Here is a 27,064-nt window from a genome sequence, read left to right as displayed (position 1 = left end):
ACCGTGGCAAAATATTCAGCTTTGTATATTCGTGTTCTGTCGATGTAGTCCGTCATTTATTGTGCATATATATATAGTGTGCACCCGTTTACTTATTCTTAATAGGCTGGTGATAGAGCGAGCATAAGTTAGTGTGCCAGTTTGGGTCGGTGTGCGTAGCTAACGTGTGCAAAACTTACTATGACACCAAGCGCCACTGCGCCCTCTGTCATTGCTTAACGAGTGGTACTCACTCTTGCCAATGTTCCGTCGCTGAAGCCCTTTCTTTAAAAGTTAGCGATACCACGTTGGTGGATGAGAAAATTTCTGTATCGAGGAAAGCCGTAGATCTTGGAAGTGCCCGTTACACGGACAGTTCTAGCAGTGGTCCGCGAACTTGGCCACACAGGTTCATTTCATTCCTCAATATGCCAGTCACTATTTTTGCAGCAAACTACTGCACACGTCTTCAAGCCACTACTACACAATTCTTCAGCGTGATTGGAGCACAGTGCGTCTGTGAAAACTCAGTTGCATTTCCAACAGCTGATCGCACAGAAGCAAGGTAGAAGCGGTAATGGTTTCGCATATGTGTGCTGTCGCTGAGGCCAAGTGTGGCACACCGCCGGAAGTGCCATCTCGTTTTTCTAGAACAAAGTGCTCCGTGAAACAGGTCAATATAACATTACACTTACAAATTGGCAGAGATGCGTTGCAACAATAGACGAGATGTTGCTTTTTATGTTGCAGTTTCTCTCAGAAACTCAGCGTTGGGATGACATAGAATAAAGAAATAGAGCAAAGGCAGGGAATCTCGGTGATTATCCTCTGAAGTTTGCTTTCTACATCTCCTTTTACAATAGAATATTTATTAAATTTGTGCCGTCTGCAATTTGGTACGCACTTGTTACGCTAATGTAGCTCAGTGTCTATGGCACTATGCTTCTGAACACAGTTACAGGTTCAAGGCACGCTGAAGTGGCTACATTCCGATGGGGGCGGCGTGTTGGAGCACTTGTGTTCATACCAAGTGACCCAGCTAATATGGAGCAACTTTTAAAAATGTAGCACTGCCTCTGGGCAGACGAAACCACTTGTACATTGTCAGCAACCTCCGAAATAAGGCTACAGTATATGTGTTCTTATTAAGTAATTAATGTAGCGGTCTTGGTTTGAGTAAGTAACCACGAGATGCAGCTTTGGCGAGGTGGGTGTTGTGTACCATTTAAAAGGCCCGTAGACCACTGAGCTTTAAAATTTGTCATATAATGGCAGCTGTGTACAAGTCTACAATTAACACACAGCCGTAGGAACAGTTTTAATGATGCTGTAATGTCAAAGTTATAGGCATTTGACGAGCGGCAACGCGGCCGCCACGATTTCTCATTTGCCTTAGCTACCTTCCCTGCTATTGCTCTCTCCTCACCGTGTTCTCACACCAACTCTATGCAGTGTAGTGAAAGCTACTGGTTGCATCAATACACCGGAAGAAAGGGTCCCCCAATGTCCACCCCCTAATCACCCTCCACTCAATGCCAACTGAACGGAAGCTTCATGCAAGGTTCAGTGGTACACAGTTGGCGAGCCTCCCCGCCTTGAAAACTTCTCATATAATGGCAGCTGTATACAAGTCTACAATGAACACACAGCCAGGGGGTGCTGGTGTCTTTTTGTAGACTAGCACGTCGCCAGCTTTTACCTTGATTATGTCACACAGAGCAACCTACTGGCATTACGACTTGCGAAGAAAGGACAGGAAAATCCTGGAGAGGGTCAGAGGAGTGTTTTTGTATGTGTATGCATATGTGCATATGTGTGCGACTTCCCCATGGCGCTTAGTGCTGCCATATTCACAAAAGGTGATCATCACGGTATGCTGCACACAATGTGCATGTTTATTTAAAATGCATAAAAAGAAATATGAGGGGTGGCTTAGGGGCCCTTTAATCTTATTCTTTGCTAACCTTTCTTTTTACAGACTTCCTCTTCTTTCGTATGCCAATTTCAGTCTGCTTCAATTAGCATATTGATTTGAATATAGGTCGACCCTTTCCTTTCCCATGGAAATGTGGCCCACAATGAGCTGTTGACCTATATTTTTGACTAAATAATCTCAGCCTGTATACATGGACAAAGCCAGCAAAAGTAACAAGGTAACAGAGTTCCTTTGTCGCACCCACCATGAAGTCAGTCTGGAGATTATCCAGGCTGGCGTTAAGAAATGCTGCATATCCAACACTGAGGACACTGTCGTTAGGAGTGCCAAGGACACCTACAAAGTGTCTGATGAGGATGCAGCTTGTGGCACCAACTAGCGAAATCTAGTAGCAGAGCTTACTGTGAATAAAGCATTGTCATTTTTAAATTTTCTCATTCTAAAAATATATGCGTCGGCCTAAATTCGTGTTGGACCTGTCTTCAAGTAAATATTGTAACTGACTAACATCATTAATTTTACACCTACAATGTCGATACAAAGTTCATAGGGCACATTTGAAAATGCCACTTTCAAATGTATGTCACATGCAAGTGGCAAAGGCATTGAGGGGCTTTCTTTAAAGCATGAAAAAAAAACTATGCAAACAGTAACATCATGAACATCTGAAAGTACTAATATTTTCATATGTTCTCTGCAAACTTCATATTGATAGCTTTCACGTGACCTCACAGACCCAGCTTATCACCGTGCCTGTGCACCAGCATGACAGCTGCAATGACATCTGTGCAACCCATCTGTTGACATTGTGGCCATTAGTTTAATGATCAAAATATTAGTTAACCCCTTCTGTGTCTTTGACTAGCGGGGTTTGTACACATGTTTCTGGTAAAAACACCCAAGGGCAAGCTCAGAGCGGTACTACGCATTTTCTAGCAATGACATGGACAAGCCTAATTATTTCTCAGTGCTCAACGGGATTTTGATAGATGGCAGCACACCATTCTCAAGACAGCACAAGCAGAAGCACCAGAATTATTTCTGGTGAGGTGAAAAATATGTTGGCAGTTGGGGTCTTTAAAAATAATTTGGCCATTTTTGGCCAGAATTCAGGACAACAGCTTGGCATGAAAGGGTTAAATAATCGCTACTGATTACTTAATATAAGTGATAACGCAAAAATATTGCATGCTTCTTCAGGAGGTTCATTCATGCAGAAGGCATCTTTATTGATTTGCTCCGTGTTAGGTGGTACACCAGGTAAATTTAAGTGGACGTTACCAGACCCCGTGTGGTCGAAATTAATCCAGAGCCCTCCATAGCCACCTTTGTGTGGTAGTACCTTTGTGTCGTAAAGCGCCACCATTCATTAATTATGGCCATGAGAACCCAGCAGTTCGCATTAGGAGGCCTCTGTGGTGAGTGTTACCAACTGTAAGAGTTGCCAATAATAGCACAAATACATTTTTAAATCCCTGTCATTGGTAAAACTGCCCCGCCATCCAAGTGCTAAGAAATCTGATAATTTGTTTGTAGTGTGATCTGCAGCTGCCAAGTTTGTCCTGTGTGTAGAAACACTCGCACAATTTTCACTGCATAGTAAAGTGCTTGTGACACGCCACTTGTAGCCTTGAAGGTTAGATTGCAAAATTGGTGCTTGTAACAACAGCTGTATTATTTGCCTTTTGTGCATTTGAGGGGTTAAAGGTTATTGCACACATAACATGAATCTGCTGTGAATTAGTTTGTTCTTGTGGTCTGAATCCACATAACATGTTTTCTGCAGTGAAAAACAGAAAAGTTATCATGTAATTAAAACAGCTGGCTGCGGTTGGTCATGTGTTATCGCACACTGCGAAAAGGCGCCAATTTCTTTCGGAGCAGGGCAGTACGAAGAACATCTCTGTGTGTTTATCCATAGGGTAACTTACTAAGCCAGCATGACCAACATACTGACCTGAGATTTGCATTGTCGCCCGCATATTGCAGAGGCCGAACGGGAGCTTGTGCGCCGCCTCGAAGAAGACATGCGGTTGAATGCCGAGGCGAGGGCTTGCACGGGTGTGTTGGCAGTGCACCCGCGCTCACGGGACGTTAAAATTGACAACCTTTCCATCACCTTCCACGGCGTGGAGATCTTGGTCGACACGCGCCTCGAGCTCAACTGCGGGCAACGGTACGGGCTCATCGGCCTCAATGGCAGCGGTAGGGCTCCCTTGGTTTTCTCAATTCCATGTTTGCTTGGCATCATTTTGCTGACATTGGTTTGCTTAACTTTTGCACTGGTTGCGAAATTTGGTGCAGGGTTGTGGGGTGGCATGGTTGGGTGGACCTTTCGCCTTGGTGCGGAATGCAGTGTGATTAGTCACGACAGCCAGTGTGCAGTTTTACTTACTAATGTGCCATATGATATGGCTGGTTATATGATCGTTTCTTGCTTGTGCATAATAGCATATTTCGTAGCAATAATACTTTTATTTTTAAGACAGATTGATGAAAATATTATTCTGGGAGAGGAGCTTTTGGTCAAGCTTGTTTTATGTGAACAGTGATCAGCAGCCTAACAGAAATACAGTAGAACCTCGTTGATACATTCCCGTTACGTAAGTTTTTCTGGTGCCAACGTTCGCAATTAAGAACACAAAAAATGACCCAACAGAGTTGCGCTCATTTTTTACGGGTTCATACGTTCCCGGAAAGAAATGATTTTTCGGCACCAACGTTCAGTACGTCGCCAAACTGCGATCGTGTGATATGTTTTCCGGCCGCTAGATCCCATGTAATCAAGAAAATGCACAAGGCATGCATGATCGAGAACAGCATATTGCTACCCGCCTCAGCAGGTTCACCGCAGTACTCACCTGCCCGTCTCGCGTTAAAACGCCGACGCACACCCAGTTTCTCATTTCGGTACCGGTAGATCTTCTCCGGGGTCGTCGCACATGGCGTTCACAGCTATCACCACCAATCCTATAGCGATAAGCATCTTTGCCTCTATGTTTTGCAGTGTGTGGTGCCATCAAAAGCGTAGTGCACACTTTTCATAGGCGATAACCGAGAGGCACCGCTGTTCCCTGCTGCAGACTGCAATCATGAACATTTTCCGCGCGCTAGATCCGATGTGAACAAGAAAAGGCGTAAGGCACACAATCGAGAACAGTATATAGCGGATTACCGTATTTACTCGCATAATGACCGCACTTCTTTGTCCAAAAGACTGACGCAAATTCAGGGGTGCGATCACTACGCGGGTTAAATTTCCCGTAAAAAGAAAAACAAATTCATCCCGCATTTGCTGCAGGATGACAAGTCAACAAATTAGGGGCTGCCGCTGTATAAATGGCGGCCGGCGGAGCAAGTCGAACGCTCCGAACGCAATTGTTTTTCTTCTCGTGAGTACATTACGCTCATTGAAATAGTTTCTTCCATATCAGTAATGAGTAATATCATTAATATCGGCGAGTTTACGGCAGTAACGTAGTTACGTCCGCTTTGAGGGGACAGAAACGGGTGGGCGTGCTTAGCTGCCAGTGACATGGGAACACATGGCGGGCATGCTGCGGAAACTGCGGCATTTGTCTTCACTACTATCCTAATGTGGCACGTTTCCGCTAAGGGTGGGAGAATGTCTTAGCTGTGTTACAAGCGTCAGCTTATGAATAGGGTACACTTCTAACGTATCAGTGTAAACATGGCTGCTATCGTTGCCGCTCGCGATTTGTTGCAAGCCCACGAGTGCAGACGAGAAGAATCGAAAGGCGTCTTTTTTGTTGTTGTTGAGCACAACCATTATAAAGCCTACACATAATAAAGACAAGTTTGGTTGTAGCTTTCGTTGTCATGAAAGTGCGGAAAGGAATGAAATGGGGCATCTGCTTAAGAATGTTTAGTGCATGCAGACCGCTTGGTTTGTCTTGAAGAGTCGTTCGCGTAGCATTCGACAGATGGTAAGCGCGATCGTTATTAGCTAGACTTGGCACATGACATATCGCTGCGGCAAGTTCGGGGTGCGACCATTACACTTGAAATAAAAAAAATCGAATTTTGACGACAGAATTTAGGGGTGCGATCATTATGCGAGTAAATACAGTATATGTCTCGTGTGAAAACGACGGCACGCACAGTTTCTTATTCCGGTATCAGGAAATCTCCGCCTGGGTCGTCGCACGTCGCATTCACAGCTATCGTCACCAAACCTCTTGCGATGAGCATCCTCACCTGTTTTACAGCACTCGGTGCGTAGTGCCATAGGTAGCGTACTGCATGCTTTAGTAGGCCAATCCAATCCAATCCAATCGCGCCGCCATTCCCTGCTGTGGGGGCACGATGTGGGCGTCACGTTTCCCTTCGGCTGCATCCGTCATCGGCCACCAGCTCGATTTTGTTTCGGTTTCCCGTCGCCCCCGTAAAACGCCACATAATAGGAAAACAACAAAATGTGTCTCGGGCCGCCGGAGCACCACCAGCTTGACGCACGTCGGCGTCTCGTGCCACAACGATCCGCACAAGGCTTTGTATTGCGTAGATGTCAACAATAGTTGAGTCTGTCAAATTGTTTATTTACTTCGGATCATGCATTTTCCTGGTCGGCACATTTTTTTTCTCACGTTTTTTTCCAGAACTCATGAACAAAGTTATATTGTAATTAGGGACCATGTCTGAAAAGACATTTGAAATAACATGCAAATTGTGTTGTGTGCATTACAACACTCATTTGGTGCTAGGCCACAAAAGAACACCAGCCAGCAATGAAGTAACGTTTTCATAAATATTAATGTAATGTTTCCCTTTCTTTGCTTTTGATAAGTTGGCTCAGTGTTGATGTGTCCAAGAAAGTTTTATTTGTGGTATTGGTGGGTGTGTCAGATTGTCTGTTTGTGGCAGTGATTGTAATCGTTCCTGATTACATGTGATAACAGCCATATCTGTTAGATCTTTAATTATGGCCACACATAGGTCATCACATTCAATCTAATCACAATGCCGTTGCATCATCCTTTATGAAAAAATTCATATGCATTCTCCCAATTTTCTATTGTTCATATAGAAATGACATGGAGTCCATATCACTTAGCTTTCGTATGAAAGTATAGTCAACTACTGTTAATTCAAATTTGATGGGACCGGAGAAATTTATTAAATTATCCAATGAGTCAGATAAAGCAAGATGCAGAATAAATGCCAAAGCGCACCACTGATTCATTTGGCAGCATTTTCCTGATTCTAACATGCCCCGGAATCAAGCGCCATCTACTTTTTGTGTGTCCATAGTTACAAGCTAACCTAGAAATGACATTAAAGTACCTAAACTAAGTAGAAATCTAACACACACACACACACACACTCTTTTTTTTTTCAAGAAAAATGTGCAAGAGTCATATATGCGTTGCACAATGGTATCCAGTTTCCTAAAGTCAACTTTGCCGCAATACAGTAGAACCCCGCTGTTACGTTCCTCACTGCTGCGTTTTCCCGGCTGCTACGTCGTTTTCATCCGGTCCCGGCATAGCTTCCATAGGATCCAATGTATAAGGAACCCCGCTGTTACGTTGTAGCTGTGAAAACGTTCCCGCATGATACGTCGCAACTTAGCACCCCGAACCCGCCTGGGCTTAAGTAGACAACGCGCTCCAACCGCCATTTTGGCTTTTGACGAGTTTTGGCTGGGCTTGGCCGGGCTTGGCTATGGAACTGGCTGTAAGAAGCCGCACGCCAGTTCGAGAGGCCGCATGAGGCCGCCACTAAGTGGCCATTCGTGAAAAATGATCTTACTATCATCACTGTGATTACGGTCACCGCATGGTTGTTGGACGGGTCGACTCACGGAGGAAGGAAACTCAGGAGAGGCCCTGACGTCACTCTTTGTGAAGCTAAAGTGAAACTGGAAGTTGGCGTTGCTCGTGGCGTTGCTCCGCCTATCGGGCCTGCTCTCCTCTCTTGTTTACGTTTCTCCCACGCCGCGCTGCGCGCAACCGGGCTGCTCGGACGCGCGCGCTCCGCAGTAATACTAAACAATCGTTAGCACGTTAGCATGATTACGCCAAAGAGGGCAAAATTTCCCGCGGATATTCGTTCGTTCGTCCGTTGCCATTGCCGTGGCGCGGTGACGACAAGAAGCACGAGCCGCATGATGCCGGGGAGTTGCCAAATCCTAGCTTTGGAGAAGCCGTCGCGGCTCTGGACCTCCTCCGCAGGTACGTCGCACCTCACAGCGACGCTGACAGCAATGCGGCCTTCCAGGGTATTGAGAAACGTGTGGCGATTTCTAGCGAGCGAAAGAAACGGCAAGCCACCATTCTAGACTTTTTTAAGTCCTAAGCGCACTCTGTGGAAATAACTTGTCTATAGTTGAAGCTGCACTTTTTTAATTCATTTTCGGAGCTTTCCTCACTGTTGCGTTTTCCCGGCTGTTACGTTTTTTTTCCCCGGTCCGGTGAAAAACGTATGAACGGGGTTCCACTGTACATCTGTGTTTTGCGGTAAAGCATGCAAACGCCACTGGGCAATGTTAGTATCGTGTCCACTTGCACTGTGCTGGCGAATACCATAATGAGACGTCGTGTGCTACAGTTATTGCTTGAGAAACTTCCTAGGGCAGGCCGAAAATAGGCATTTTCAAAGAGATGACACATGTTCAACACCTTCGCTGTCCCACCAACACAAATGCTGCCACTAAAGGGGTTGCTATTGGGGTCACCTTAGGGGATAGGTGCATGTGTGCTGATTGGTAAAGTTCGAATTATTTGGCAAAGCCCACTTTTAGGGTGAAAATATAGAAGGTTTGACCCCATAGAAATGCATGAGTGCCATGCGGGACCTTCGACAGGGATTGAAGTAACGGAAGTCTACTGTATATGAAGCCCTTTCAGCGATAGTGAATGTTAAGTTGCTGCAAGATGCAAGTTTGCTCCCAGAGAAAAGCTTGCTCACTTTGTTTTCTTTGGCTTATGCTGGCCTTTCTGTGTTCACCTCTTGATGTTGGATGATATGAAGCTTATTTCAATAGTAGTGCTTTTGCATAGCCATTGTTTGACTGAGCTCTTTAATCATCTGTCCCGCTTCTGGCTGGATGCAGGCAAGTCTACGCTGCTGTCAGCGCTGGGTCGGCGGGAGGTACCAATCCAGTCGCAGCTGGACATCTACCACCTGACACGGGAGATCGCACCCAGCGAGAAGACGGCACTTCAGGCCGTCCTGGAGGTGGACAGCGAGCGCAACCGCCTTGAGAAGCTCGCAGAAGAGCTGGCACATATCGAGGACGACGGTATTAATAACTCCTCTCAGCTTTGACTGAATTATTGACAACTTGCAGACACACCCATCGTTGATGCGATTCGTGATGACCTTGTTGTATTCTGTCTCATCAAATTTTATTTTCAAGCAGTATGTATGGGGTACACTGCATGCTGCTAGGGGGGAAAGGCAAGCTCCTGTTCTAGCCACACTCAGTCAGTCGGTACTGCATCCACAACTCATGGTGCAAGTAGCTGTGACTACTGCAGGTTTGGGCGAACAAGGCAGAACAACAGTGTGCTAACTAAGTGTGCGGAGAAAGGATATCCGCTTTGTAAACTGTTAAGGATAGCAGTGAAGGGGCTCGCCCATCTTCGTGCAGGATTATCCAACGAGCTCGGCTGCGAGAAGGCCAGGTTAGTTGCAGCCAGAAAATGCGAGTCTTCTCTAGAACTCTTTTACATCTAACAGTCGAAACTCGTGAATGAAATTCTGTGACAACAAAATGTTTTCGTATCCCCGGTGAATGCCCATAGGATTTAATGCATTTCGTACCTCTCAACAACGAAAAGTCGCTGAACTGCAATCCCACATCATCACAATTTACTAGTATGTAACCCTGCACATTACCTACTCTTGCAAGACTAGTAGACTCGAAAAAGTGCTCAAATGCATTTGCTTTGCAGTTAAAGTGCACAGTATACTACCCCATTACGCTTGCACAGGTGCCGCCATCTTTGTTTACAAAAATAACCAAGCGCAGGAAGTGATTACGTGCACCAGAAACACATGTACACCATCTTGTTTATTGATTGCATGTTTGAGGTGGCAGGCATGTCGCTACCGACGTGTAACGATGGTTTCTGCACATCTAGTACAATGCGCAATGTGCAGCTCAGTGAGAAAAGTAGAACAAATAAAAATCCATGTCCCACCATGTGGACTTGTTTACGTCGCTTGAGATGGCGGCCGCAGCGTGAACTGCCACGCATCTGTTCATGATTGAGCTATCGTCCGAAATATGTGTCCCTTACTTCAACAATGCTGGTTTCAGTGCCACTCAATAGGCATGGTGTGCAGATTATTCGACACAAATCCGCACATGATTTGGTGCCAGATGTTGATTTGCACGAAGGGCCTGTAATCTCGGTCGATGGCTTTCAGGAATGTGAGATACAATCACTTTTGGCACTCGCACTGGCATCTATGCGCAACAGTGTGCGCTGGAGAAATGCTCCTGCGTGCATGGAGCTCTTTTGCTGCGCATCCTGTGCCAAGTTACGCACTATCTAGCAGAAGTGATTGTATTTCTGAAAGCAATCAACCAAGAATACTGCCACACGGCAATGCCGATTGATGCATGGCGCACACTTTGTCAGCAGTGCCGTTCTATGGCCTTGAGCAAGGCTTGCCAAAGTAGGCTAATGGTATTTTGACAGTAAAGTTTAGTTCTGCAGTGCATTCCCTATCTGTGCAGTCTCATTTCGCAACAATGAAATCCATACAATACGAATTTTATTGCGTTCCCCATTGATTTCGTTATTGCTTGGTTCAACTGTAGTTTTGCAAAACAGCTGTCCTGCTTGAATAGGGAGGAATACTTATTCGCTTTCCAGCCAGACTCGTGGAAATGTGCGTCGTGCAGGCAACTGTGGAAGGGGGCAAGGTGCGCTTTCCCTGACCCTTCTGCCAGCTCTTGGCACGGTACACTGGAGGAAATGTGCGTGTGTGCTCCTCAAAAAGTTATCTCTTATTGTTTGTGCTACAGCACAGGTGGCAGTAATGGCAGGTGATCAAACAGTCACTCTGATCTGGAAGTAGTATAGCATAGGAGCATCATGTGTAAAAGGAAAATGTCTTTTGAAGTGTTGGATGGGTCGTTCAGCTCATTGTGGGCTTTCAGCACTGCGGCCTTTCCTAGCTAATGTCCTGGAAAGGCAGGTGCTTCTGTCTCTGCCTTGTTCAGCAGAATGTGTCGTTGCAGTGGAACAGGTTGTTTCACCCTTGTTCTTACCTTATGAAATGACCTGAAGCAAAGCCCTTTACCATCCGAGCAAACTTGTGTAAAATTTTGTTTGCTTTCGTCCTGCAGTAGTTGTCACAATTAAAGTGTGCGTGAGCACGATTGGTAACGTAGTTCTTCGGTCTGGCCATGCAGAAGCCCAGGAGCAGCTGCTTGATGTCTACGAACGTCTCGATGACATTTGTGCCGATGTGGCCGAGATGAAGGCGGCCTACATTCTTCACGGCCTGGGATTCACACCCGCAATGCAGCAGAAAAAGTGCAAGGACTTCTCTGGTAAGTTAGGAGCAGACTGTCACATGAATGTGTGATCAGTTTTTCTTGGTGATTTCTTTTGTGATTCATGCAGTGCATATGAAAGGCATTGCTTACCATTAAACTGCAGCATTTTGTCAGTACAGCAGTGCTTGTAGATTAGTAACTTTAAAGATAAAACGGAATGCCATGAAGAGATTGAAAGGAGACAATAGCCATAGCTTATCGGAGGCAGGGAGAGAACCACACATTTAAAGAACTGTAGAGGGCAGTTCAGAAAAAGCAATAGCGGGTTTAGCAAAAATAACTCAAAATGACAGCACAAGCACACACACTTTGCAGACCAGGAATCAAGTTCTAGGTTTGGACGAGTGATTCTGGTGAATACTTCCAAAGAAAGAGGGCAGTGAACACAATAGCTGCAACTTACTCCACGAACAGCAATCACTGGTAAAGCAAACCATAGATCCTGATGCTCTAGTTCAAAAAACTTTGACCTTGGTTCAGCACACACTGACTGTAATAAAGAGATTCAGGGTTCTGATGGAGCGACAGGGTGTGAAATGCCAAAGGATGGGCAGTTGGGGCTGTCAGAAAATGAGTTGAGCATATGCTGCAAGGTAAACATTGTTTTCGAATCACATGGGGGGGAGCAGAGAGATAGGCTTGGGAAATGCCGTTGGGTCCTGTGATAGACTCGGTTTATGTTTAATTTATCTTGACCTACTGCAGCCAAGCCTGGCTATAGCAGGGTGTAGGGAAACAAGCATTGAAAAATAGCTTGTGCGCATTGGAAATGATGTCGCCATCTTAGCAATAATGTAGCAAGAAATGTGACCCTTGTGACCGTGACACCCTTGCCTCTGCTGTTGCTGCAGGAGGATGGCGGATGCGCATTGCCTTGGCCCGTGCACTGTACGTACGACCGCACATATTGCTCTTGGACGAGCCTACGAACCACCTTGACTTGGACGCTTGTGTCTGGCTGGAGGAGGAGCTAAAGACGTGCGTGGATTTCTTTTTTTTTTTTTCTTTTTTTTTTTCAGTAGCACGGGGAGGGGGTGATGTGTGACATTTTCCTTTCCTCGTAATTGCTGCTGTCTCGTCGTTCATTTTCCTTCCCACTTTTCACGTCACTCTATTGCTGCTCACTTTCCTACCTTCGTTGTTGGATCATTGAGCTTTCTGCGGCAGCTAGACTGCAAAATGCATGTCAGTGCAAGAGAAATACTGGTTTTTCCAGACAATGCATTGTGCCATCCACCAGACACATACAGCCTTCGAAATGTGAAAGTGGTGTTTTTTCCGTGGCACTGGATGAGGTGGGTGCAGCCGCTGGATGCCAGAGTCATAAAATGCATAAAGCACAGCTATAGAAAGCTTTTAGTGAAACGTCTACTGGTGATTATGGAGCGCAATGATTCCAAGCAAGTTTCCTTGCTGGGCACCACACACTATATCGCCAATTACTGGAGCGCAGTCTCCCAGACCACCATTGCAAATTTTTTCAAGCACTGTGGCTCTAGGTGCGACTGTGCCTCCTCTGCTTGCACTTTTGCAGCCGATGACAATAGGGAATTTGAAGGTTTCAGTGCAGGGACCTTCACCGAGTATTGTTGACGTCAACGACAATGTTGCAGTCTGCCGCAAGCTATCGTTGGATGTCCCATCAAGGAGGCATTACTTCAGCATGGCCCATATGCCTTGTTGTTGCCTGTGCCTAAGTTGCGGAAATGCTACAGAACATTGACAGCATTCAGAGATGTGTCTGCAGAGTAGCCTATGTGGAAAATCTTACGCTTAAAATGCGATTGAGTGCATTGCAAAATGTTTGCAAACATGGATGTTTTTCATACTGAAACAGAAAAAAATGGCATTACCACTCGTGGGAAGTGACACACAACTTAGACTGTTAAGAACCAGTACTAGTGTCTGTTTCCCTTACTTGTACCATTCCGGTGTATCAGCGAAAAAGTCCCGCATATGTGCTAGCCACAGAGTTATTATACTCAGTCACCTGCATCATACGCTGTTTCTTATCAGTTCCTCTCCGAGCGTTCTTCTCCGTGTCAAGCCAATTGTCTGTATCTAGTTGCCTACATGGCCGACGACCACATTGGCGACACATTACAAAACAAAAATAGTGCTGATTTTGCTTGACTCGGTGGCCATATTAATACATGGCACGGGATCGTGCAGCTGGAGTCGTAATTATCACACGACCTGTTGTAAAGGGTCCGAAATTGTGCGTTAAATTTATAGGGCTAGTGGCAGTGCCGCAGTGCTGTAAAAATAATCAAGCGTGTCCGAATAATCGATCGTTTGCTGTAATTATTTTTCGTTGAGAGGTAGGTCAGCTCATGCACGCCAACATTACTTGCTTGAAGTTTATCTTGTGTGTGGCTCACCTAACAACTTTTCTGCAAGCTTTGTCTGTTCTGGCAGTTGGTGTGTTAGTATTAGCTGAATCCATTAGACGGGGGCATTTTTCTCGCTACTGTAGGCTCACCAAAGCGAAAACTATGATCCGCCCTAAAAGAAGTTATGATCTGTTCAATAGGAGGCTATTGTACCAATTTAGGGGTGTTGGGATTGCGCAATCCGATATACTGTCATGTAGGCTAGTTTTTGTTTGGAATATTTACCGAGAAGTGCTGACATAACTAGCACATCAAAGCAAAAACTCGCATGGCTCTGCAACTAGATACACAGACAAACAGGCCCTAAGAAATTGGGAGGTTGAGCCACTGTTCTGTGCATTGCACTATAGTCGATTGCAGATATATTGAACTACAGTAGAATCTCGGTGATACGAATCTCAAGGGGAGGCGAAAATATTCGTATCACCCGAAATTTCGTATCACCAAAACACGAGCAAAATCTGTCCCGAAACCATGAGACACGCACAAAAAAAAAAACATTTATTTACGAGCAAAGAAGTCGCGTATGTCCTTCTGCGTCTTCTTCTCCACGAGGTCGGCCAGCAGAGAATTTTGGAAGCTGAAGAACTGGGCTGTGGTGTTCTCACGCACAGTCTCGGACGTCACAGCACGCCGCAGAATATCGAGAGCGTGCATGGTTTCGGCTGCCGACGGTGCTTGCTCTTCACCATTTTGGCACTCGTCTTCTTCATCGTCACTGGTCGAAATTTGAGGCTGCGACGATACATCCTCCACGATGTCTTCCACTGTGCGCAGACCACAGGTGATGAGATCGTCGTCCGCGGTGACGAAATCGTTGGCACTGCAGTCAGCGCCAAGCTGGTTCCAGACATCAACCGGAAATGGATCTGGCACTTGCGAGGTGGTAGCCACTGCGGATTTAAAAATCCCACACTTTGCGAAACAATTCGCGATGGTTGCAGGGGAGACGCGCTCCCAGGCCACTGCAATAAAATGCATGGCGTACAAAAGACTGATCTGCATATTTGGGTCCTTATGGTCAATCTTCGCAAGGAGGCGGCGCACCAACAAACCTTTGAAGTGGTGCTTCACGTTACTTATAATGCCAGCATCCAGTGGCTGCAAATGACTAGTGGCGTTCGAGGGCAGGAATACCACTTTGATGCTCTGTAACGTCATGTGCTTTGGATGCGCCGCACACTGGTCCCGCAGCAAAACAATCTTTCTGTTCTTGCATGACATCCTATTGTCCAAGTATGTCACGAACTCCATGAACAGAGCCGACGTCATCCACGCCTCTTTATTGGCTCTATATATGCAGGGCAAACGACCGGCTGCCTTGAAGCATCGGGGCTTTTGGCATTTTCCAATGACGGTCAGTTTCATTTTTTCTGACCCGTCAGCGTTGCAGCAAAACAAAACAGTCGCACGCTGCTTACTTTTCTGTCCTCCCTGGCAGGCTTCGCCCTTGAAGCAGGGACTCTTTTCGGGCTGAAGGTTGTAAAAAAGCCCTGCCTCATCAATGTTAAAAACATCGCGAGCGTCATATCCCGCGATGAAAGACTGCAGCGTGGTTGCCATCCAATCTTCAACGACGGAGGCGTCAACCTTTTTCCCTTCGCCGCAAACGGTTTTGTAGGAGAGATCATGCCGTGCCTTAAATCGGTGAATCCAACCACCCGAGGCCTGAAAATTTTCAATTCCAAGCGTGAGTGCGAGGTCCGCAGCCTTCTCACGCAGAACTTTTCCGTCAGCGTTGACGCCAGCCGCGGTGACCTCTTTAAACCATGTTAGCAGAACTTCCTCTAACTTTACGTGGTGAGCAGTCTTCGCTTCTTTGGAGTTTACGCCAAAGTGCTGCACATTCTGCATAATTTGGTCACGCTGACCGACGATGGTAGACAGCGTAGAAATTGGCAGGCCTAATTCCTTGGCCATGTCAATGCGCCTTTTCTTGGGCTCTTCGTCCACCTTCTTCAAAATATCCAGTTTGTCCTTCAAGGACAGCGCCTTCCGCTTTCGCGACATCTTGCTGATTGCAGTACCTTTCGGGCTGACGCGATCAATGCTCAACGACACACGCAAACAACACACTGCACTTCCGTAGTCGTCACGCACGAGGAAACAAAGAAGCGGGAGCTGCTGCTAGCGTGAAGATCTGCTCGCTGGCTGTAGCGGAAAGACCGGCGGAACGGGCGCGCAGGGCCGCGAGAAATGTGGAGAGGACAAATCGCGCTCGACCGGTTGGGTTGGCTGGTTCGCAGGGCGAACGGACCAATAAGCAGCGGCGCTAGCCTCGGGCAACAACAAAGTAAAAAGAAAAAGGCGAAGAGACCGCCCCCAAAAACGAGAGAGAGAGAGAAAAAGCTTCCCTTGCCTCGTTAGCCTCCCTGCTGACGCAGAATCCCAAACCGGCACGGGCGCACGCTGCGCCGGTCTTCTTCTTCTTTTCTTTTTTGCGCTGGTGGTGGCTCGACAGTTGCGGTACCGAAGTTCGTATCACTCGGCGCAACGCGGAAAAGTGTTCGGAACATCCGAATTTTGGCCCATTGCACACAATGCTTTTGGGCGGGGGAATTCAACGAATTCGTATCACCGAAATTCGTATCAGCCAGGTTCGTATCACCGAGATTCTACTGTAGAAGGCAATACACCCAAGTCCATTGCCACAGATGTGTCCTTGCGAGTACGAATGCGACGCGTTCAGAGCAGGCAGTGGGCCCGCGAAATCACACAGCGATGAGTCTTGCGCACAACTGCTGATATGGTATTTCTGCCAAGTGCGGGTGTGGTGTGCGGTGGTTTTGTTAAATCCAAACTGCCTGGCTGCCGGGCAGTTTTGGCTGCTCACAGAACCTTAGCCTGCCATTAGCGGAAACTCTACGCAAGACAAATCCAACAGCGCAGACATCGCTAATCCAGCATGCCATGTCCAGAACCACTCAGTGAAAAGATTGAGTGCCATGCTTGTGTCGAAATGGGAGGCCTTTTTCATTTTTGAAGCAGCTTGGGTGTCCTCCTTTCAATAACGAACATCCGCAGGTATAGCATGCTCCACTGCACGACAGTTCTGTATCTTATGAGTATGCTTCACCGCAATACACGGCTGTGTTGCCATGAAGCTTACAAATCTGTCATTATGGAGTGCAAATAAGGCCCCTGTTGCACAAACCATCCACATTTTCAGACCCACATCTTGCTCATTGTTCCTCCGTGGAATGTAGTACTGCCCTTCAGATTCAATGCCTTGTTTGATAGCATCTTCCAAAAAGTGCCATTTCATTAGTGTGAATATCTCTGATGACACCAGAAGTGATTGCAGTCTCATTAGAAGCGCACTTGCTGGGGCACAGTGTTCAATTTACCAGATGTAGTGGTGAACAGAAGTGATAGTTCAGTGCTGTATTTTTGCATGGTGTTTCAAAGGATCTATTGCAACTGTTCAATATAGACAGTAATTCATTGTTTCCTAGTTTGATATATCTGGGATGAACTGCATGCCATATTTGTGCACATACAAAGCGTACCAAAAATGTGTATAATTAACGGTTTTACGTCTGGTTACTAATAATATGCGAATTTCACCTTGGCATGGCATGTGCTGCCATGGAGCCGCATGTCAAGGCAATGTTCTCCAACAGGCAAAGTTTTGTTATCTCCTCGGGAACCCCAACTCCGCTTCAGGATTGCCCATTCTCCTCGTCTTTTGGGGTAGCTATCTTGCATTTTGGCACTGTTAGTAGCAGTTAGAGAATAGGGCACACAGCGCCAGCAAACGAGAACTCTGATCACGGTGAGCTGCAGTCGATGGCAGTCCTTACAGCACAGCAGAAGCTGAAGATCATCAGCATTACGGAAGAGGTGGGGAACAGAGCCACTGACTGAATATGTGTCAAAGTCGTGCTTCCACAAATGGTCTTTTTTAGCAAAGATTTGAGTGTTCTTGGTTGCATTTATTTGCACATGTAGGTGCATGGTTTTTCTCTTTTTTTATTGCAAAAGCGTCAAATGGCCCATTAAGGGGGGACGCGGGTTTTACATCGCGAAAAATGGCCAAAAATTCTATTTTTTGAAAATAACATTTTCAGTTTCTATAACCCTTTTTCTATCTGATACCCAAATATCATCACTGTAAACCACTTAGAAGTGCTCAAAAAATTAGTTTTATCAGCCAAGGTGGCGAAAAATCTCGCGGAAGTCAAGAAAGAACAGCGTTTTTCACGCCACAATATCTCCGGAACGGCGCGACCGAGCGCCGCCATCTTGGTCTCGTTGGAAAGCGCATTTCTCCGTCTTCAAATCTGCCGCTTCAGCGATCTCCTCCATACAGAAACAAGCGCACAAGAAGCAAATGATTGAGGGTCGTGCGGGAGTCTGCGATTGGCCGCGCCCGCCACGTGACTCCAGCGCGGTTCGCCATTGGTCCGGCGCTGGCTTCGTCTGCTCAGCTCTTTGCACCTCGCGAGTTTGACGTCTCCATTCGCCGTGAACTCGACGTGTCAAAACGGGCGCTACGCGGACATCGCAGTAGCGTGGCCGATCCCTACGCTTGTGGATGTTTCAGGCTCTCGGCTAAGCATTACGAGCGTCGGCGATGCGGACTTCGCGACCAAGATTCGCGCTCGGAATCCTCGGACATGCAGCTAAGCCTTTCAGCAGTCGGTGTTTCGAATTCGTGACACATTCATATCGCGCACGCAATCCTCAGAAACGCGGCTTAACATTTTGCGCATAGGGAGTCTTCGACTCGGCGATCGTGCACATCGCGCGCGGACTTCTCAGACCGTCATCTAATCATTTTGTGCATCGGCGCCTCCGACTGCGCGAATAAGCACATCGAGTGTCGACTCCTTGAGCCCGCGGCTAGGAATTTGGCGCGTCGGCACGTAGGACTGCTCGAATGAGCGCGTCGAGTGTCGACTCCTCGAGCCCGCGACTAGGCATTTCGCGCGTCGGCACCTCACACTGCGCGAATAAGCGCATCGAGGGTCGACTTCTCGAGCCCGCGACTAGGCATTTCGCTCGTCGGCACCTTGAAATGCGCGACTAAGCACATCGCACGTCGGCTCCTTGTATCTGCGGCTATGCATTTCGCACATCCGCACTTCGGACTCGCAACCAAGCACATTGCGCGTTCACTCTATTATCATATTGTCACGATAGCTCGTAACAATATCTATCATACCACCCCTTCATAAAGAGAACCTCATCATGAGCTCTGTTCATTAGGCCCCTTGGGCTGGCACACACCTGGCTGCAGAAGTGATCGAGGCATCATCCAAAAGTAAAATTCTGGAAAGCACCTAGCAGCTGCATATCTATCACTGGCTCTCTGATCGTAAGTTCCACTGCCACTGTCAGGTGAACATGACTTGGAAGGCTACTTACACTCGGAGCCTTCATTCAGTAACATGGTCAATTCTACCAAATGAGAAATGCCTCACTGATTGTAATGGAGACTGCTATTAATCAGGCAGCCTGCATGTACAACACTGGAACTATATTCATGCCCACACAGAGTTCTACACTTCGGTTTGAAACCCAGGCACCATGCTCTTTGTAGAGCATGGTGCCTAATAAAGTTTCTTGTGCTAGTTCAGTGGCCAGTGTGCTATTATTTTGAGTGTGCAGTCACACATTTAGTATGGCCATTCTTACAAAACATAGAGCTTCAAAATGGTGCCATTTGTATTGCTGTAGATTCACTTCAGCAAAAGCTACATTTGTTTGAAACTTCAAATGCGTTTATTTCAGTTCGATGTTTTTGCACACTGTACTCCGCCTTACGGGTGTTTTTTCTGGGTTGTTTTTGGCCAAAAATGGCAAGGGTGGTATCATTTTATTCGTGTTGAAATGATCTGGGGGGTGATGCTATTTTTATTACTCTTGCACCGTCATGAAAATTACATTCAGGTATAGTAATTGCTGCTAATTAGAAAAAGAATTTTCATAATAAATGCAAGATTGTTTTCTTGTCTGCAAAATGTTTCCAAATGAATAAAAATAGCATCACCCCCTACAGTAGTTCTTTAGCAATGGTGTCATGCATTTAGTTTTTGGTTTAGCAAGACGGAATCATCAAAAAGCCCCGTAACGAGTTTGAAATTAATTTGACTTCAGACCTCAATATTTTTTGAACTGCTACAGCTATCAAAAATCTAATTACAGATCTGAAATCGGCATGAAAAATTACCCCAGGCAGTGAAGTTTATTAAAGATTCACCCAAAAATAAGAAAAACATTTTTAAGACCCACTTCCCCCCTTAAGTATAAAAGCCGGTGGCGTCTGTAGCAGCGAAACTTCCCATTGGCTGCGACGACACGTCACGAGCACGCCTCGCGGTCATTACTCTGGCTTGCGCTTTGCCGACTTGAGCCTCAACGGAGCAGAACGGGCGAAAGGAAACATCTGCTGCCGCGGTATTGCTTGAGGGGAGAGGGCAGCGCCACAACGGCTCGGAAGCCTCTTGTCCGCGCACACTCTCACCTGCGTTCTAACTGCACCTCGGTAATCAAAATGTGCCAAGCATCTCAACACGCTCGCTGTCCCGCGAAGATTTCGTAACTCGGAAGGACCGCTCAGTGGCATTCAATTGAACATTAATGCTTTCCCATTCACAACTCGTAAGAAGTGCTTAGGTGTCCTCGGATTTTTTGTAGGTGCAGCTTATACGCTGAAAAATAGGGTATGTGCCTTACCTGTCAGGTTATAGTATTGTTAACTGATGGTGGCATTTTGTTGCACAGGTACAAACGAATCCTGGTGATCATATCCCACTCTCAAGACTTCCTTAACGGTGTGTGTACAAACATCATTCATCTAGACAACCAAAAGCTCAAGTACTATGGTGTAAGTCTGTCTCCTAGTACAAGCAACTCCTCTGTTGAGTACCTCTGCACGGTGTATGACGTGCTCTATGCTTTTTTTTTTTTTTTTTTTTTCGGTGTTTAGGGTAACTACGATGCCTTTGTGAAGACACGCATTGAACTTCTAGAGAATCAAATGAAGCGCTACAACTGGGAACAGAGCCAGATCGCACACATGAAAGTAAGTGGTTATGTTTATTTATTTTTGTACTTAGTGTTATTTTCTAATGAACACAATATCCTTTGAGAGCCAGGAAATGCATGATACTATTTCAAGTTCCTTCTTGCTGCCAACTGGTATGTTATGAACCTGAACAACATTGTTGAAATACAGCAGTTGCACAAAACATCTTCATGTTCTTGAACAAAGAAGCCATCTCTTCTAGTTCTCTTAATTACCACGTGCATACCTAGACACAAAGGTGAAAATGTAACATAGTGTAGCATGTAGGTTGTCTTGTCATTTGAACTGTACTTTATGGGGGCTTTTCATTGTAGCCCACAAATTGCTGCCAATTTTCTTGTAAGCTGGTGACAAGCATACGGTTAAACCACTCGCCTTTGGTGCCCAATGTATCTAAATTAGACGAAAGAGGAAATTTTGCCAGTTAATATGTAACCCATGTTCAACATGGTGCACTAGAGTTCTTCGGAAGATATATATACAGTTGAACCAAGGTATGTTGAATCTGAAGGGGATCACAAAAAAAGTTCGATATACAGTCGACTCTCTTTAAATGGAACCTCAAGGGACTAGGGCAATTGGTTCTGTGTATCAGAGTTCCATTTATTGAGAAACAAAGCTTAGTGCAATTTCATGAATACAAAACCGACCAACCATGAGGATGGTGTTCCATTTAAGAGGCAGTTCCATTTACGCGATTCCCATTTATCGAGATTCCTTTGTATAGGTAATTCGATGCATAAAATAAAAATTTTATACTCAAATTTTCAAGGTAATTTTACTGCTGTTCATTATACAAAATAATCCATTAAATGTAGGTTCAATCAACGCCTCCTCTAGAAAGATGCCTGCGGCGTCGCTCGCTTACCCATTGTAGCCGTTGTGCCTTGAGTTGCGGTCAGTTGTCAAGAGATGGCGCCACTTACGTCCCTATCTCCGCCAAGGGGACTGGGGCGGTGTAGTGTCGCGGCGGTAGCGCCGGCCACGCTGCCATGCGGTGATGTGCGCATGCGCACTTGTGTTGCAAGCGACCACCGCAACAATCGCTAGCTACCGCCTCGAGTGGAAAGGAGGAAAAGGGGAAAGGTAAGGGCAGCAGGTTTTCGGCGCACACGGCAGGCATCTTTTTAAAGGAGGCGCTGGTTCAATATATCCAGGTTCAACTGTGTGTGTGTTTGTGTTCTAACCACAGCTATTAGCATTTCAGTCACAGCTTTTCGAAATGTTGTACAAAGCATTAATAACTGCATGCTAGCCATCCTTTTTGTTTCACATTTGTTTAGGAATCAAACATTGTTGCACTATTCCCTCTGTGGAAAAAAATGTTCTCATTGCAAATCCTACAGAGGCTCAAGTTTTCTGTTAAATGCTAAGTCACATGCAGAGGGCTGTGAGCCTTCGCTTATCCTTGCACCTGTTTGCAGAACTACATAGCCCGGTTTGGCCACGGTAGCGCCAAGCTGGCCAGGCAAGCCCAGAGCAAGGAGAAAACACTTGGCAAAATGGTTGCAGCTGGCCTGACTGAAAAGGTCATCGCAGACAAGGTACGTCACCTCTCCACCGCATTTGCCACAGAGGGAACGTTAGTTGTGCTTTCGGCACTCATTAAAAATAGACCGCAATAATCCAGTGAGAAAGGTTTGTTATAGAGGTGTGCGAATATTTGAAAAGTTTGGATATTATATTAATATTCGCATTCGATTCGAGGAATAGATATTCGAATCAAATAGAATATATTACTGGCTGTGCGGGAGCAAACACGGTTCTTAGCATTTGTTTCTATCTAATCTTAAAATGTTGGGGCGATTTTCTGCTGAGTTTCGCGACGATTTTGTGCTGCTAACAAAATTTTGCCTGTAAAGCACTTGGCCACTAAACGTGTAACCTTTGCGGCAAGTCCCGCCTCTCAGTGGCAAGGGGCACAGGTTTGCGGACAGCGAGAGTGCTTTTTTTGCAGCGCCGCTCTCAATTCTGAGCTCATTGCTTGACAGCAAGTTTCATGAGCAACAACTGGCACTGTATGAATTGCCTTTGGCTTTATGGGCATTTGATGCAGTATAATAAGGCACAGGCTGGCAAGGACAGCTAGTGGGATTTACTAAATTTTCCAAATTAACAGAGCCAAATACACAATCTTTTAGTAGAAGGGCTTACTTGCCTAGTTTTTTAACATTGATAATGCGATTTCAGTGTTCCATTATAACAAATTAACCCATCTTGCTAATAAATGCACGTGCATATCATTATTCAGTATTCGTTCATATTGGAAAATTTTGGTATTCGTACATTCCTAGTTTGTTATATTCAACGTCTGTTCTGTCCAAAATTAGTGCCATGGTATGTTACTAAATGTTGGTAGCCGACAAATGGCAGTTTCGTTGCACTTGGGCATATACACACCCTCACAACAGCAAGATTAACGGCCGGCACCACGGCGAGGGAGCCAGTTAGCTGTTTGGTCCGAGTACCTCGCCATTGGCGCAAGCATCGACAAGACTTTCACAGAGAACGATGGTCAGTAAACTGATGTCTTAATATAATCTTTTGCAACAAGCGATGACCAGCCTCAAACCTCTTAGGTGAACTAGAGCTCCGGTGCAAGCCAAGTTTGGGTCTGAGCCCACATGTGGCCGCTGCTACACCGCACGCGAGATGGCTCGACTGCATCAAGCGCTTTGCTGTTTAGACACCGCGAATAGCATCCTCTCTTCTTTTCTCTGTAAATTGATTCGATGAGAAATAAAGCATTACCAAAACAATATCAAAACTTCACGAAAATGCTATATGCAGTGGCTTCGAAGCTAATAGCTTTGTAACTATAATGGACTAATAGCTTGTAGCTAATAGTCCATTATAGCCAGGTCCGTTAAAGCTGAATTCGTTGCATTAATACTATAGGCAGACAAAACTAAGTGAGAAGAATGGTCTGTTATATCCGAAAGTATGTTGTATGCAGATCCATTGTAATGTGCATGGACGGTATTTAAGGGGGGAGGCTACCCTGGAGACCGAACTTTCTTATTTTTTAAGATATCCAGATGAAACTTCCAGGGTACGTTCACACCACCGAACTATGAGGAACTGCAAAGTTTCATGAAAATATGTTTATTAGTTCCAGAGTTATTGAGGTCTAACTAGGTGATTCATGTATGCCTGAGGAAGAGCCTGGAGAAATGCCAGGACATCGTAGGAAGCTGAAATTCACTGTGATGATCCCTTGATAGATATCCCAGGGGGCTAAAGAGCCCTTTTCTTTAATTTCACCCCCCAAAAATTTTAAGACGACTTTGAATTTGATGTAGCCAATAATGACCACATTCATCAAAAATAATTGCTTATTATTAATTAACCGCACCAGCTTTCAAAAAAAGAAGCCTGTTACCCCCTGGCAAAGTCTTTCAGGAACAGAATAAAAAAAACGGCATACAAATCTGAAGAGCGGCTCTTGAGATATCGCCTTCCCCAGCACCACTGCTAGCGAAAAAATCCATTCCGAGAAAACAGGCCTTAAAGTTGAACACATGCGTTTTTTTATTAGAAAGCTCCTGCGGAGCTTCTAATTAGCTCTCGCGGCTCCAGGCACACTCAGGGTGTCGGATTTTCGACTGGCGACAGCCGAAAGCAAAGTTCCGCCGCTGAAAAGCGTCTACGCAGTCGGCACTCGCTGCGGAAGATCGGAAGTTCGATGCTCGTACAAGACGCATATCGCGCTCCCGTGCACCGAACATCTGCACTGTCTTGGGCTTTGCCGGCATCGCGTGCAGCGAGGAACTAGCGAAAAGAAAAAAGCTGAGCAAATAATCTAAAAGATAGCGCAAAGTGATGAGCAGCGCGCAAGCTCATGTTGAGGCGGACGGAGCAAGGGGCAACAACGACGCGAGCGCGGCATCAAAGGGAGCAGCCGCCGCCGCCCGCGCAGCAGCCAATGGCAGGCGCGCTTTACCCCGCGAGACTTGAACGCGCTGCTCCGGCCAATCAGCGCTCCGCATCACATCGCGGGAAAACGCCAATAGCGCCTCAACCACGCCGACGATGCCATTTTGCAAGGCGGCAAAATAGAGACAAAGAATCCACGGTAAAAATGACACCAAGATGGCGCAGGCAGGCCGCATGGGTCGGGAATGGCGCGCGCGCGAAGTTTGACTTCATTTCGGCATTTGCACGTGTTTTTTGGGCCGCGGTGGCCTCAAAAGTAGCGTTATTTTTGGTACCTTACGGTTGAATTAGGTGCTGATAATTACAGAACAGGTAGTTTACGAGACATACAACCCAAGAATATGGTTTTTCAAAAATCGACTTTTTTTTTTTCAAAAATCGACTGCTGGCTTTGCTGTGGGTCGTCGTACTGGAGGCGATAGACAGTGCAGTCGAGTCCACTTGATACAAAGTTCATTGCACAGAAGTTGTTTGGATCGGGCTGTTGATATTATTACGAGGATGGTAGTCATTGTCTTTAAGGGGGGATGCGGCAATTGAAGTGGTCAAATTGTCAAAATTTGCTATTTTCAGATTTTTTTTTGTTCCGCTCCATGGACCTTTGTTTATTGTTTTGAAATATTGTAACAAAATACACAGTAGAAGTGGAGAAAACGGCACTTTCCTAGGCTGCTGTTATCAAAAATTACGGAAGGAAATCGGGCTTTGGAAGGTGCCGTCACACCGCGGATCGCTTGGCTATTCGTTGATGCAGAGCTCAAGTTAGCCGCAGCGATGTATTTGTCTACTGAAAATAAACCAGCAAACGCGAGCGAAAAAAAAAGGCAAAGACGGCATTGTGCTCTTATTGACTGTTGTAGATTTGGATTGCTGACGAGCCTGACGCGTTCCAATCAATGTGATTAACGACCGTGGAACACACATGTTCTGTGACAAGCCCCAAAGGGAGTAAGTTATGAAACGGCTCACACGTATGGAAGACCACAGAAGGCGTAGAACAGAGGGAGAAAAACTACTCGCAGAAGCGGATGCCGCCGACCTTGTCGACGAGGAACGACCGGCGCATGTAGGTGACCGGGAAAGCACATCCCCGTGCGGTCATGACGGCAACATGACATCAGCGAGAGCAGAAGTTTTCGCACTTTGAATGTGCTGTCATCTACCTCTGCACAACACATCAAAAAGGCAACTAAGGGGCATGAAACTGCTGCAAAGAAGCATAAAACATCAAATTGTAGAGAAAATGCATTCTGACAGGCAAAGGACAATGCCCCAGGCGAGTTTTAGGTGCTCAAAGTGAAGATTTAAATGTGTACAACAAATTAAACTTTGAGCTCTGTTTTCTCAGCTTTCATTTTTTGTGCAGTTGCTTTCAGTCATCCCAATGCGATTTCACTACGAATGAATACAAAATCATTGTCTTTTGCACTTAGAGCCTGAAACATTGAGTGCACTAAAGCTGTCCTTCTTTTATCTGCACTTCATAAAAAAAATATAATGGGTTTTTTGCAAGTCGTTAGTAAGACAATGAGCATAGGAAAGTTAAACTTTTTATGCTCATTTTGGCATTTTAAAGACCCCGATATCTTTATTGCACAGAATGGGCCTTTCTGGACATGCTAATGTGCAAATCTTGGTGAACTTATGTGTAATTAATTAACTTGGGGATGACCATAAGAAGCTGTCAAGTGTTGTTGCTTGAAAACTATGATAGCAAAAAACTGATTTCAATTATGATATCAGCATAACAGATCATACCTGCATGCCAAATGTCATCAATTCATTTCCTTAAATAAAGAAATATTCATTGCCACGTTCCCCAAAGTCTTTTAGCTTGGGGAATCGGATGGAGGGGAAGTTTCTGCTAGAAACATCACTCACTATCAGAGTGGCTGTTTTTATCTTGCAAAGTTCCCTGGCAAAAAACTTATTTTCAGTAGGGGTGTCGTGTGACAATCTTGGAAGCCTAGAAAGCACCATAGCAGTCAATCATGCCATTTGATATGCAAGGCGCTGGTTTCTAGCCCCGTTCTACAAGTCATGTAGTCAGGTTCACTATAGTTGCCTGTTGTGCAGCTGCAAATAAACTTCATCAGCCAGCGCTGCCAGAACCTACATTGACGGGGTTCCTACGTCGCTGAAATCCTTGAAAACTTTTGAATTTATAAAAACAGACTCAAGTGCGCTTAAAACTCTACTCTTTGCCGTCCTTCGTGCCTCTTGAATTCCTTGAAAAGCAAGGTTAGGGG

The 27,064-nt window shown here is 45.8% G+C and overlaps 1 protein-coding gene across 1 annotated transcript in view; it reads left to right on the top strand.

The window, feature by feature from the left end:
- LOC126540371 (ATP-binding cassette sub-family F member 2) overlaps nucleotides 1–27,064 on the top strand; it is a 44,120-nt gene that overhangs the window by 5,194 nt on the left and 11,862 nt on the right. The window contains exons 3-9 of the mRNA XM_050187171.3: nucleotides 3,905–4,120; nucleotides 8,991–9,179; nucleotides 11,307–11,447; nucleotides 12,305–12,431; nucleotides 20,576–20,678; nucleotides 20,781–20,876; nucleotides 22,304–22,423. Coding sequence (XP_050043128.1) covers nucleotides 3,905–4,120; nucleotides 8,991–9,179; nucleotides 11,307–11,447; nucleotides 12,305–12,431; nucleotides 20,576–20,678; nucleotides 20,781–20,876; nucleotides 22,304–22,423 — 992 coding nt within the window. The remainder of the gene's footprint in view (nucleotides 1–3,904; nucleotides 4,121–8,990; nucleotides 9,180–11,306; nucleotides 11,448–12,304; nucleotides 12,432–20,575; nucleotides 20,679–20,780; nucleotides 20,877–22,303; nucleotides 22,424–27,064) is intronic.

The sequence above is a fragment of the Dermacentor andersoni genome, chromosome 2 (assembly GCF_023375885.2).
Source record: "Dermacentor andersoni chromosome 2, qqDerAnde1_hic_scaffold, whole genome shotgun sequence".
NCBI lineage: Eukaryota > Metazoa > Arthropoda > Arachnida > Ixodida > Ixodidae > Dermacentor > Dermacentor andersoni.
The sequence above is the reverse complement of the archived record's forward strand: the minus strand, read 5'-3'. Positions and strand labels throughout refer to the sequence as shown.